Here is a 14,754-nt window from a genome sequence, read left to right on the forward strand (position 1 = left end):
CCTTAATTCAAACCCTTATATCTGCCAAACTATGATAGCTAGAGTATTCGATGAAAGTTCATAAGACTCATCAACTCTTCCTCTTTCCAATGAAGGCATCCCGAGGTCTCTAGGTGGTCCCGTCGATGAGTAAGGATGAGTTGAAGACGAGTGGTTTTTCACGTTTTGGCGCGCGGTTCCGAGCGCAGGCCACTGGCCATGGCATTGGCCCAGCCAGCTAGCGTTGGCAGCACTGATTGGAATGATGATTGTAACACTGCCCGAGCGTCCTTGGAATGCCGAATATTCCACTCGTTTTTTCCACTCCTCCTTACTCACCGCCGTGAAAATGAGTCATCACCCGGTTCATGTGGCTCACCCAAGGATTTACCGCCCACACCACCATGTAGTGGATGTTGGAGTGGCCCTGGTGAGAGAGGATAGTGTTTGGAAACTCCCTGTACTGTTGTTTGCAGATTATAATGTGTTGTTGATTGAAGACGAAGGGGAGCTGCAAGGCTTGGTGGATGAGTTTAGGAGAGTGTGTGAGAAACGGAATCTAAAGGTGGATGTAGGGAAGAGTAAAGTGATGGTCTTTGAGAGAGGTGAAATCAGTGAATGTACAGCGAGGTTGGATGGTGAGGAATTGGAAAATGTGAGTACGTTTAAGTACTTGGGTAGTGTGATGAGTGAGGATGGAGGTTTGGAGGGTGAAGTGCTTGAAAGGGTACAGCAGGGAAGAAAGGTTGCTGGTTCCTTGAAAGCAGTGATAAGAAACAGGGAAGTGAGCATGGAAATGAAAAAGTTACTACATGGCAGTATTGTGATACCAACTCTAACGTATGGAAGTGAAGCTTGGACGTTGTTGGAAGGACACAAGTCAAGAGTGAGAGCAGTGGAAATGAGTTATTTAAGAGGAGCCTGTGGAGTCACATGGAGAGACAGGCTGACGAATGAGGATATAAAGGAGCGTTGTGATGTGGATGTGATAGGAAGCGTTATGAGGAACACACTGAGGTGGTTTGGCCATGTGGAGAGGATGGAGGGTGAGTGAGGTGGAGGGGGGAAGAGGGAGGGGGAGGCCGAGGATGAGATGGAGGGATGGGGTGGAGAGGTATATGAGAAAGGGGGTGTGTGAGTTGGGAGCAGGGCTGTGAAATGGCGAGGCACAGGGCGACTTGGAGGCGATTTGTTTGTGGCCACCCCAAACGGGACTGAGGCGTCTTGTAATAGATAGATAGATAGACCATCATGCTACTAAGCCCCGTAGGTGTGTGGGAAAAGAAATATCTCGTCGTTTTTCTGTACTGACTTCTTCCGTAAATAATCATTTTTCTCCTTTACTAAGGCACTTAGAAATGCACTTTATATCACGATTACGGGTAATTGCACTTTGACAAGTAAAAGCTGTTGCTCTTTCACGCATTACCGTAGAGTATGAGTTAATTATTTGTACTGTAAATCAGACTGCTTTGTAGTAATCAGGGTTATAGTGAAAATCATATAAATGTTTCACACAACTAACATTATTTGTACTTCACATCACAGATACACTGATGCTCATATTTTGCACAATCCCCCTGAGTATTGAGTGAAATAATTTAGGTATACCGAAGCAGGTATTGTTCATTGTGGCCCGCTCACAAGTGGTCTTCTTTCAGGTAATAGGTAGGCAAACTCAAGGTATATCCAATAATTTTCTAACCAATATCTAATAAACAGTATCAACTCCTATATTGCACTTACTATAAATCACTTATATGCACTTGTAGAACTTATAAAAGACTTATATCTTAGCACTTTCTATAATCCACTTACAATATCACACATTTCACTCATTTAGGAAAATAACCAAACTTCTGCACTGCTGTACACTATTTACACTTTTCCACACACCTGCTCAGTATGCATACCACTCCCGAAGGGCCTGGTTGTGGAGATTCTGCCCTTGAAGTGGTAGGCTGAGGTGTGGGAGAGCGCACGCAGGTGGCGAGGGTGTGGGGGAAATGGCTCTGCGGCGTTTTTTCCTGCAGATGAACGCAAGGTCCGCGTCACTTTCACGATGTCCTGGGTCATCTTGCACCTCCTCATCGCAGAAATCATCACTCTTGTAGACTGTCCCTTCTTCCTGGAGAAGTCAGAGAGCCCTCTCCTCCATCGGAGAGCGAGTAGGGGTTGGAGGGCGAGACAGCTCACTCTCCACATGGCAGCTTTTTTTCTCCTCAGAGGATGTACTAGTGCTGAGTATACGAGAGGAGACAGTATCGTCAAGGGCACGTCCTATGGCACTATCACTAAGCCCTTTACCTGGCAATAAGAGCTGAACTTTTGCAGGGATTGATGAGGCAATCAGCCCTTCATGCGGTGGGACAGAATCGGACGATGACAAGGAAGATGATGTGGCTCCTCTTGCTACCAATGCCGAGTACAGTTGCCTCAGAGTTCCAATACCCCCTGTGTTAGATAGTTACGCTACTACTGTGATGTTGCCACATCTTGACAGGAGGTAACACAGGGGGTATCGGAACTCTGTGAGGCAACTGTACAAACTGAACCGCACAACCACAAGGTACCTGGGGGTCCTACCTACCCCATAGGTATCACAGAAAATGGGCCCAAGCTTAAACAGTGGCGGGAAGGTGAATGCAGTATATTAAGACAACCGGTGGCCCTCCACGCCCTGAATCCTGTTGTGCATACACGTCAGCCGGCGGATAGGGGTTAAACAACATAACTTAACATGCAATCACTTAAATAAAACATTATAAAGAAATAGAGCATAAAAATAAATGAATATTTAACATACGAAATAACTACGCTCACAAACTACAGGCAAACTGGCAACTCTGATGACTCGTACTGGAACTTATGGTACAAGAAACGTCCCTTCATAACACTACCCCCTCCCTAGTTCTTTGTCGTCCTGACAAAACTACATAGTATATACAAACATAAACCCTAATCCTAATGAAACATCCAACTGTACACAAAATAATTCTTCAACTTATCAGGTCTTCTTCTATGCCGCTTCTGATGATGTCCTTGCTCCTCCACACAGTCCACTTCTTCTGGAGGGTCTTGGTCCTCTTCTTAATTCACTTCTCTTGGGGAACTGTCACCATCCTTTTGCACTTCAGCTACTTGGTCCTCCTCAACACCCTCGGCTGCGGGCGAGCGCAGTTCCTCGGAGATGTCCCAGCTGTACTGTCCTGGCCCAGGGTACTGCCACAGACGGTTTCACGTGTACCACCTTTGGGCGAGACTTCCTGCCTCCCTGAATCCGATATGTTACATCTGATAGGTGGTCTAACACAGTGTAAGGCCCGTCCCATGGGCTCTGCAGCTTAGGTGACTGTCCCTTCCTTCCCTGAGGATTGTATAACCAAATTTGGTCATCATCCTTGATGCTCACCTCACTTGCCTTGGCATAAAACTTGCACTTCATCACCTCTTCTGAAAACTTGAGGGCCCCTCACACTTGATGATGTACCTCAGCTATCGTTTCCTGAAGGTGGTTCGCATAGCCGAAGGTATCTGTAGGCAACTCTTCACCAGGTGGTCTCCCCATTAACAAGTCAACGGGTAAGTGTAACTCATGGCCCAACATCAGTTTTGCAGGAGTGTAGCCAGTAGACTCATGGGTTACAGACCGATATGCCATCAGCAACGCAGGTAATTTATGGTCCCATTCTGTTTGTTCATCAGTACAGTACTTGGACAATTCTTGTCCCAGGGTCCAGTTGAATTTCTCCACCATCCCATCTGACTGTGGCCTCAGGGGGGTCGTCCTGGTGTTCTTGATCCCCAATAACTTGCAGCACTCACGGAACACAGCAAACTCGAAGTTTCTACCATGGTCTGCATGTAGCTCTTGTGGCATCCCAAAACAAAAGAAAAATTGATCAACCAACACCTGAGTAACAGTCGCAGCCTCTTGATCGGGGATGGCATAGGCTTCTGGCCACTTTATGAAGTAGTCCATGGCAGCACATATGTACCAGTTTTCTCTCTCAGTGAGTGGCAAGGGTCCAGCAATGTCCACTGCGACTCTTTCCATCGGTGCACCCACTTGGTACAGCTGGAAAGGAGCTCAACCACGTTTCTTGGGTCCCTTCTTGGCACACACACATCACAGGCCTGACACCACTGTTCAACATCCTGACGCATGCCAATCCAGTAGAACCTCTGTCACAGCTGGCTTAAAGTTTTCTTCACTCCCAGGTGCCCACTAGTGATCTGGTTATGGGTCTCATCCAAGATCTTGGACCTCATCTTCTTGGGAACCACTAGTTGCCAATACTTGTTGAGGCCATCGGTTGTCTCCCACTGATGCTCCAGTAGTCTGTTGTTCAAGCAAAGAAGGTCCCACTGACTCCAGTAGCTCTTGGTCGCAGGGCTAAACCTGGAAACTTCTTCCCAAGATGGTTGCACTGCACTCTGCTTCAGGTACTCTAGCACTGGTTGTTGGTCTGCATCCTCCATGTGCATCCTCTTCAGGTCTTCATCTGATGCTGGCCCTGCCATTCCAGTATGGCAGCATTTCTTCCTATGATTCCCATTCTTATTCCACTCCTTGCTGTCTTCTCTTTTATCTACTGGCATTTATTCGGTGGTGGGTCTTTTGCAGCCTTCTTCTTATCATACCAACCATTCTGATCTGCAAGTAACTCAAACTGTGCACAGTAAGCTTCCCGAGATACTGTACCATGAAATTCCCGAGGTCTCGTTTTAATTGGACTCCCACTACAGCCATGCACTTCACTGGCTTGAGAGTTGGGACCTAAAAACTAGGGCATCATAATTAAGGCCAGGACTTAAAACTTCTGCATTCTGATTATTCAGCCCTGTAATGCTACCTTTAGATGCTTGGGATCCGTCAAGATTCACCATACGCTGTCCATTCCTTTCATGTGCTCCCTGTACACTAACCTGAGGCTCAGCAGCGCAATATGTCTCTAAAGCCTCAATTTTCTCACTAATTATCTTATCGTAGTCAACTACATGCTTCAACTGGTTATCTACATGCTGTCTGCACTCTGTCACTATTTCCTCACTAATAGTCTTCAACTGGTCATCTACATGCTGTTTACACCCCATCACATTATTGCTTACCTCATACTTCTGCTGCTCTAGCTTGGCATCTACTTCCTGCTTAAGCTGTTGCTGTTCTTCCTTGATTTCACCCATGAAGGCATCTAGCAGTCCTCTGTTCCTTCTCTGATGCCTCTTGAAGTTGTTCATATTGTTCTTTTTGTTCTTCACGTTGTGCCTCTAGCTTTTCACTCTGTGCCTCTAGTAGTTCCCTAATTGCCTTCAGCAGTTCACCTCGTGCCTGTATTAGTTCTTTGATTTCGTTCCTGAACTCTCTCTGTTCTTGAATTCGGGTCTAAAATTGTTCTTGGAGTTGTTTTTGTCTACATTCTGTGCCTGTAACAGCTCCACAATTGTCGCCAGGGAAATTTCCTCCCCATGCCCAGCTCGAGACCTTGTCTTCACACCTTCCGTTTCCATGTCGAAGGTTACACTCACTACAGCCCTAAATAATCCCACGCTCCTGACACCAGTGTTATGTCCCAGTCCCAGACTGCCACAGGCTCCAGCAGCAGTAGTATAGTACAGGAAGGACATTGCCCAGTGAGTTGTTCTTCCTATGGTTAGCCTTTAGGTGTGCAGCACACAAGATCAGCTGAGGCAAAAATAAACACTGGCTCCTTAACCCACCGCGTCCCGTTGACGTGTATGTACGTCCACACGTTTTGTCACTGTCAGTCCCGTTGACGTATATAAACGCACATCAATTGCAAGTCCCTAATTTCACCATTTTCAATTTCTGCGCATGATTTTTGGTACGTATACATGGGACACCTTCCTCTACAAGATGCCAGGCAGGGACCGTGCCTTACCCCACATGATCTCCCCCCCCACATGCCATTGTCTCAGCAAGTCACCTGTTACCAGTGACCTGGCCAGTAAAGACATGTCATGCCACAGTATGAAATTCAGGGCCAGAGTGATTTCCCATTCAATGACTTTGTGGAGGACAAAGTTTACATAGTATTAGAGGATCAAACAGTCAGAAATGATGATCAGGTAATGTTGCCAAAAAAGGTCAGGTATGTTGATGTGTTCGGTGAGTGAAACAATGCTTATATTGGCTATATTACTGTGTTAAAACCAATATACTCTCGTACTACATATAAATTCATACCAAATAAATAAATACATACTGTTTATGAGTGGTGTACAATAGTTACCCTCCCATAGAACTAGTTTTCCTTGGAGCCAGTCTGATAGAAATCCCAGTAAGGGAAGGGGTAATGATACATGTATCGAGTATTTTAAATCTCAGGTGAGCGATTTCTCTATGAATTTCTGATTCTTTTCACCAAATGCAGAGGTCTGAGCCAAAAATTTTGTTTTACAAAATTAGTCGGGATTGGGGGGAGTCAGTGGTGGAAAATCAGTCAGGACAGGGAAGGTTAAAGTCCACTGTCTTTATTTTCTAAATAGTTCCACTTAATGCTTTCCAACTTCACTGTTCTCACAAGCACTGGAGCTATACACACTTTACTGTTATTGCACTTAATGCTTAATAACACTTCACAGTTATTACACTTCACTGTTTTCTCAAGTACCAATGATATACAAACTTCAGTAACTCGTCACTCTTTGCCACTGTTTTTCACAAGTACCAAAAATATACAGGCTTCACTGACACTGCATTACACTCAAGCTGAACCGACAGCACTTCACTCAAACTGACTTGACATCCGACTAAACTTATAATAATCTCTACCTCATCTTATATAAGCTTGCATTACTCTTGCAACTTCGTGTTTACTCTCGACGGGCAACAGTTGCCAACTCGGAAACAGCCCAAACCATGCCAGTGTTGTCTTCCATTACATAACACTCTATATCATTTACCATATGAACTTAAACTACATAACTTAACAAGCAATCACTTTAATAAAACATTATAAAGAAAAAGAGCATAAAAATATGTGAATGTTTAACTTACAAAATAACTACACTCACAAACAACAAGCAAACCGACAACTCTGATGACTCGTACTGGAACTTACGGTACGAGAAACGTCTCGAAGGTACAAGACTATGAGACTACCTAACTGGCAAATCTCCCGTCATAACAGTACTGTTTATGAGTGTGAATCCCCCAGTGCTGTTTTTCTCCACTGATGCCAACACTTAGTGAGTACATACAATAGTAAACTACGTACAGTTCTGTATTATTGTACTGTATCATTACAGTTAGTTTCATTTTTTATCATGGTAAAGTTTTTAGAATAGAGAGTTGAGATGGGTAGAATCACATTATCTGGCTCAAAGCCGAATGTTGTTCCGGATATGCAATATTTTGCTTTATTCAGCAAAGGGCTTGGCTGAATTACAATGGCTAACTAAGAGTTTACTGTATATATAAATATATATATATATCCTGCTCTTGGAGTGCGACCTTGTAGTGGTGAGCAGACTTTAGTACTGCTTCGACCTAGCAGGGCTAGACCAGATGAAATGCAACCATGCTAGAAGGGCCTACAGGCACCAGCAGGAGTCATCAACTTGGGGTTTGTGAATTCCCAGGAGTTTGCAAGAGGGTTTCTCAGGGGTGCTCAGATGGCTGACGAAAATGTATGAACCCGCCCCATGCCAGTGATGTACAGTATATGTACGTCGGTGATTTGATATTCGAAAATTCAAATTAGGCGCCAAAAAATCAGCTGGGATATTCCTGTGCCTCTCTAGGCTTCACCCACAAGGTATGAGTCATCACCGCCCAACAAGAGTGTCCTTGGCTCGAATAGCAGAGTTACTGATGAAGAAATGCAGAGCTTCTGCCTTCTCTCGCCCTGTGGCGTCAGCGGGCAGTGAAGTCTACGGGAATTACTCCAAAGTTTTCAGCATCTGCTTAGGGAGAATCGACCTCAAAATTGACCTAAATGGCTTCTGAGTATTTTTTTTTCTCTCTCTATGTTTTTCCATCATTTGTAACCTACCTAGCAAAAAAAAAGAAAAGTAAAAAATTGGCCGGCACCACGGCCCCATGAGGGTCCAAAGTCTGCCAGCACACTGTGGGTTAAAATCAACTGAGAGAGAGAGAGAGAGAGAGAGAGAGAGAATACGATGGTTATAGATGCGCGTATCAGGTTGGTTCACCTTCAAACAGAAGCCTTGAGTGAAGCAGGGGGATACTGTCTCATAACAACCAACTAGCCACAACTGATCAAGTACTTGCTCCCCCACTGTCTCTAGATATTTTTGTTTAATTAAAAGATATATGTTCATAACATTGCTAAGTGTGTGTGTGTGTTTTTTTTAACAGTATGATAACACAGGTATACATTGAAAAAAAAATTCATTTCATGTGATTTATACATATTTTTGGACATTAAATTCAAACATGAAAACAATTTTCTCCATCATGTAAAATTTGTTCACAAAACACTATAGTAAGTTTTCAGTTAAAGTTTTTTTTTTTTTAATCATTTCACACTGTATAATTATTTAGAAATGGACATTTTATCACAACGATAACTATGTTTTAATTAAGTATTATCTAACATTGCAATCCATGTTTCAAATGACACAGTTATTTTCTCTGATAGTAAGGCAGAATATAGCTACAACACAACAAAATGATGAGCAATACCAATATTGGAGTGCAGCAAATCTCTCTCATTGCGACTCAGTTGACTAGTGCGCATGTAAATTACGTTTAGTGGGGTGTTTCCTTTTTTCTTTTTTCTTTTTTTTTAATCAGTGATATTTATTGAAAACAATGGTGTTTTCTTGAAGAAGTAGTGATATTTATTGATTTTTCTTTCTTTACAGATAAATTAAAATTTTGTTAGATTGTTAACAATCATACTATGGAATATAGAGGTTGTGTGAACAGTCCTAATCTTTTCTTCTATATTTATGGAAAATTTGTAGTGAAAAAACAGAGACAGAACATGCCAGACATGGTCAAAATTGTTTATTACGCGTAGTTTGGAGTATAACTTGGTGATACCCTCACAGTATCTGCTCTGTTTGTGTTGAGGAACTAAGACAATGGACAAAAGGTAAAAAGAAGGCTCTTGCTTTTGGTACTTCGATCGAATGGAGGGAACCCCCAAATTATACTAATGATTGTTATTTTTGTTCCTGCAAAATTCAAGGAGACAATACAAAGAATAAGAAAGAAATTGTTTATCCTAATCTTCCATCAGCAATACGACCTGTACAACATGGACCTGATCTACCAATCCCTACTCCACCTGATAGTCTTGATTATGTAGAAACTCACTGAAAGGAAGAAAGTGCTGCAGTAGGTGATGAAGAATTTGTCCCACCATGTTCAAGCAGTGAGCTACAGCCATTCTCTCAGGATGATTTAATAAGAAACCTCGGTCTCCCTAAAGATGCTGCAGAGCTTTTGGAGTCCCGATTAAAAGATGAAAACTTATTACATCCAGACACAACTTTCTCTTGGTACTGAAATAGAGAAAAAGAGTTTACACCATATTCCATGAAAGATGGATCTTTGGTTTATTGCACTGAAGTAAGTGGCCTAGTACAGAAACTTGGCAGAGATTATAATGCAGCAGAATGGAGCCTTTTTAAAGATTCTTCCAAACGAAGCCTGAAAGGGATACTTCTTTATAATGGTAATAAATATGCATCAATACCTGTTGCTCATTCTGTGCATTTTAAAGAAAGGTACGGGAATTGGGCAGATCTTTTGGAGAAAATCAGCTACAGTGAACACCGTTGGTTCATATGTGGGGACCTGAAAGTTCCGTGTATCTTACTGGGTTAGCTGTCAGGGTATACAAAATTTCCATGTTTTTCTTATGAGTGGGACAGCATAGCCAAGGATTTACACTGGGTTCAGAATGAATGGCCAAATAGAAAAAAAAATAATCTACAGCTTGGTATAAAAAACATCGTCAGACTTAGCTTGGTGAATTCGGGTCAAGTGCTGCTACCACCGCTTCATGTCAGGCTTGGATTAGGGAAGCAGTTTGTCAAAGCCCAATCAAAAGATGGAGCCTGTTATATTTTTTTGTGCCAAAAATTTCTTGGTTTGTCTGGAGCTAAATTAAAAGAGGCGTATTTACTGGACGTGATAATTGAGATATGATTTCTGATGCAGAATTTGATGGTGTGATGAACAACCTGCAACGAGAGGCTTGGGTAGCATTCAAAGAAATTATTTATAAGTTTTTAGGTAACAAGGATCCAGCTTACAAAGAAACTGAGAAATTTGTTGGTCAAGTTTAAGGAGTTGCGTTGCAACATGAGTCTCAAAGTTCACTTTTTGAATTCGGATTTGGAATTTTTCCCCGAAATTCATGGAGTGGTGAATGAAGAACATATCAGGGTGAAAGATTCCATCAGGATATCAGAGACATGGAAAGAAGGTACCAGGGACGTTGGAATGTCAGTATGATGGCAGACTTCTGCTGGATGATTCATAGCGATGCGCCAGAAAAAGTGTATAAACGACTGGCCACCAAACAAAGTTTTGGAGAAAAAAAAAAGTTACAATGACTAGAGAAGTTATATATGAGTCATGGAATATATAATGATGTTCCCTATATATATTGGACTATATGTTTAAAAAATTACATTTACTAAATATTTTCACTTTCAATTAATATCGAACAATATTGTTTAGATTGACCGAATTTTATAATTTGCTATATTTTATTTAAATTTGTTTTTTATTTTGTATTAAATGGTGGCATGATGAAAACATTCTAAATTTATCTTTATCATTGTGTTCACAAGTGCAATATAAAATAACTACTCAGAATTAAAACAGTTTTTAATTACTTAAATTTTGCATACTTGCGTAATTAGTGGTCAGCGGTGGCATCCATCTTCCACTCACTCAGTGTAGTGTTACTTTACTTCAGGGTGACTCAACACTGAATGACAAGCCAAATGATTTCTTGTAAGCCAAGAAATCATTTAATACACTGGGTAGTAACTTTATAACCAACCAATTCATGTTCCCTATGCATCAGCAAATGGGTTGATGAAAGGTTAGCGCCCCTCCCTGGAAAACAACTAACTAGAAAGAAAAAAAAAATGCCTCGGGCCAGGACTGACCAACAGGTGATGATCAAGAACCCCAAGGACCATATAAAGGACATGGTGTGGATTTCAGCATGGAATGTGAGGGGATAGAGAGAGAGATTGTCCACGTGTTTGAGGATGAAAAGTGGACATATGTGCATTGACTGAGACCAAATGGTTTTGAGAGTGTGAGAAAGTAGTAGTATGGAGAGGGGATAATGTGCAAGAGTAGGTGATATGGGAGGATAAAGTAGAGTGTATGTATTGTTGTGTGCAAAAAATGGAAGGAAAATATAAGAGAGTATGGATCAGTTGGTTCAATGATTGTGTGGGTATGATTAAAAGTAGGAATGGAAGTGTGGGCAATTGTGTGTGTATATGCACCAATGGAAAACTGCACCAGCAGAGTGAAAAAAGAGTTCTGGACAAATGTGGAAGTGTGAATGGAAAAGTTTCAGAGGAGTGAATGAGTGTTTTTGTTTGGGGATATGAATGGAAAAGTAGGGAAAGTGAAAGTGGATGGAGTAGTTTGTGAGTGGGGTGTGCTTGCCGAAGTGGATGAGAATGGTAGTGATCTAGCGGACACGTGTGGGAAGAGGGTTGGTGATAGCCAGTACCCTTTTTAGGCACAAACCAATCCACAGGGATGCATTGTGAGTGACGAGAAGGGTGGGTGGTGAACTGAATGACCTGAAGGTTGGGGGAGTGGATTTTTTGATCACCACTTGGTGGTGACGAAAGTCAAGGTAAAAATGCAATCGATAAATAGATGGAAAGAAGGGCGGGAGGAAGTAGACCATACAGTAAGGGCAACGAGGCTACAAGAGGCTGAGAAAATGAAAAGGATACGAGAGAAGTGGAGGAGCGATTAGGTAAATATGATTTGGAGCAGATGGGGGAGGTGGAAAGTGTGTGGAAGATATTCACAGAAGAAATCTGTGCAGCATGTGAGGTGGTGTGTGGGAAGAGAGAAGACGAAAGGAGAGCAGTGATATGGCAGGGGACAGGGCGACATGGAGGCGATTTGTTTGTGGCCTCCCCTTACAGGATTAAGACGTCCAGCTGTAGACGGATAAATATATATTGATTATCATTACTTTGTGATGTTATAGCCTTTTAAAAGTCATGTTTATGCCTCTGGTCATATATGCGGTTAGTCAGCAGCAAATCTTAGATTTTGGCAGAGGAATGCACTGTCTGAGTACTTTGTATTTACTGTTTTTCTGAAGTTATTTATAATGTGTGAGCTTACGACAGCGGTGATAATATGACAACTTGATGGTGTTTTTATTGTTTGATATTTTGTTACTGTGACTGCCTGAAATTGTTTCTACCTTGATTATTGCATGTAGGTGTTCCTACTGTGTGAGTTTATGATTGTTATGATAATGTTAGTGCATGATGGATTTTTTATTTTGTAATCATATTTCGATAGCTATATTATCACTGTGTTTCAGAGTCTTTATGTTTGTCTAGGCTATATAAGTATTCTCTACTACAAGTCCAGATACCGTTATGGCTTTATTGGAGGAACACACATTACACGTGTGTACATATGTGAAAAGTTTTTAATGCTGCTGCCGGAAATAGAATCCGAGACCTCTATACAGAAGTCAGGCACTGTTACCACAACACCACGGCGGGATAAATGCTAAGCCACCTGAATTCAACGATGAACCAGGTAAATCGGTTATGGGACGGTATATTTCAGTCCTCTACCCATATGATGATACATATTTCAGACACATCAGGATGTGTGTGTGGTGTTGCGGTGACAGTGCCTAACTTCTGTCTGTTGGTCTCGGGTTCGATTCCCAACTGGAGCGTTATAAACTTTTCACGTACATACATCTGCCTTTTGAAATACTGTGCCTCATTATCTTTGCCATAGCACACCTTCGGGACCAGTTATCATAACATTGTGTTAATCTCTGTGTCCAGGGCAGCATTCCAGATGAAGACATTTTCAGTCAAGGCAGGAGTTCTGCATATGTCTTTTTCCTCGTCCATTTTTTTTTTTTTTTTCGTCACTATTAATATTCCTTGTTATATAATCCAGGTCGCAGTGGATCATCGAGCGAGCTGCCTGCTCACAAGAGGCAGTCAGTACAGTACTCCACCTTAGTAGGCCCCTTCTTTCTCAACACCTCCGCCCACGCTTACGCCCACGCACCCATTGGACAAACAGCCCACCTTACATGCATCGTCAAGAATCTCCACAACTACACCGTACGTATACATCATTACCCCAGTGTCTTTTGATTCGTTTTGAGGTCATTCTTCCTTAATAATAATAATAATAATAACAATAATAATAATAATAATTCATTATTATTATTATTATTATTATTATTATTATTATTATTATTATTATCATTATTATTATTATTACTATTATCATCATTCTAATTATAATTATTATTATCATTATTATTACCTCTGCCAACGAAGTTGGACGGGGTTATGTAGTCACCCACCCTGTATGTCTGCCTGCCTGTCTGTCCAGACGATGTCTCCAAAAATTCTCAATGAATTTCAATGAAATTTTGTGGAAGGGTGGACCATGGACCAAGAAGGATGTGATTAAATTCTGGGGCGGATCCGGATACGGATCCTATGTCCACAGATCCGATCCGGATCCAGATCCTTTTTAATGGCAATGGCATTGTCGGAGGTATGCGCTCTGCGTGTGCTTTGTAGTTATTATTATTATTATTATTATTGTTATTATTATTATTTTATTATTATTATTATTATTATTATTATTATTATTATTATTATTTTATTATTATTATTATTGTCGTTGTTGTTGTTTGTTGTTTGTTGTTCTTTCTCTTATTTGGTATTTCTTCATTCTCCTCTCTTTCCTCCTTCTCCCACGAAATTTAACTTGCCACGCTTAGAGACCAAAGATTGGATTAAATCTTGGTAATCAGTAAGCTACTCGAACACTACTTGCTTCACTCTCTCTCTCTCTCTCTCTCTCTCTCTCTCAATGTATAACGCATGATTCTGGTGTAGTAGACAGAGGTACATTTTACTGCCCACAGACGGCGCGATATGATGCAGTGTTGGAATGTTGCAAGGTGAAGGGGTGTGAGGGTGTGAGGGACGAGGGTGGGGTCAGACGGAGGTGGTAGTAGAAAGCCAGGGGTAAGAGTCACATGAAAACGCTAAAGCATATGAATGAAAAGAACATTCAGGGACAACCTTGGTAAAATGACTAATCCAGGCTTATAAATTAAGACACATTACTTATGAGAGGGACTACACTGCATATAGTCCAGTTAATCGCAGTGATTGTATGGTGCGGGATTCGGACACGATGAGTCCTATGGCGAGCCACAACTCCAAAACTGAGAAAAGATGTCAAGACAGCGTTCAAACTAAGCCAAGCACAGTTAGGAGATACATTCCATTAAATAAGACATGCAGTTTACAATATTAATTAAAATATATTCAGACTAGATTATTATAAGAAAAAGAAAATCTTTGTATTTGGTAAAATTCGGTCATAGTATGTAATTTGTTTTGAAACTATGACCCCGCATGTCAGTCCAGCAAAGTGTAGATATCACGCGACATTAGAGATTGTTTGTATACTAAGTTTTCACAACCTGTTTTCTGCCAGTCTGTGAGGCCAGATATTCATTTCACTCAAATGACTAAGCCAATACTTGTGGTATA

General features: G+C 41.5%; 1 protein-coding gene across 1 annotated transcript in view; it reads left to right on the forward strand.

Moving 5' to 3' along the window:
• The first annotated feature begins 8,044 nt into the window (after positions 1 to 8,044).
• Positions 8,045 to 14,754, forward strand: part of LOC145394523 (uncharacterized) — a 191,345-nt gene continuing 184,635 nt past the window's right edge. Inside the window, exons 1-2 of the mRNA XM_080268363.1 lie at positions 8,045 to 8,072; positions 13,127 to 13,296. Of these exons, the coding sequence (XP_080124489.1) occupies positions 8,045 to 8,072; positions 13,127 to 13,296 (198 nt within the window). The remainder of the gene's footprint in view (positions 8,073 to 13,126; positions 13,297 to 14,754) is intronic.

This window comes from Coenobita brevimanus, chromosome 27, assembly GCF_032717465.1.
Source record: "Coenobita brevimanus isolate Jiangsu-jjx chromosome 27, ASM3271746v2, whole genome shotgun sequence".
Taxonomy (NCBI): Eukaryota; Metazoa; Arthropoda; class Malacostraca; order Decapoda; family Coenobitidae; genus Coenobita; species Coenobita brevimanus.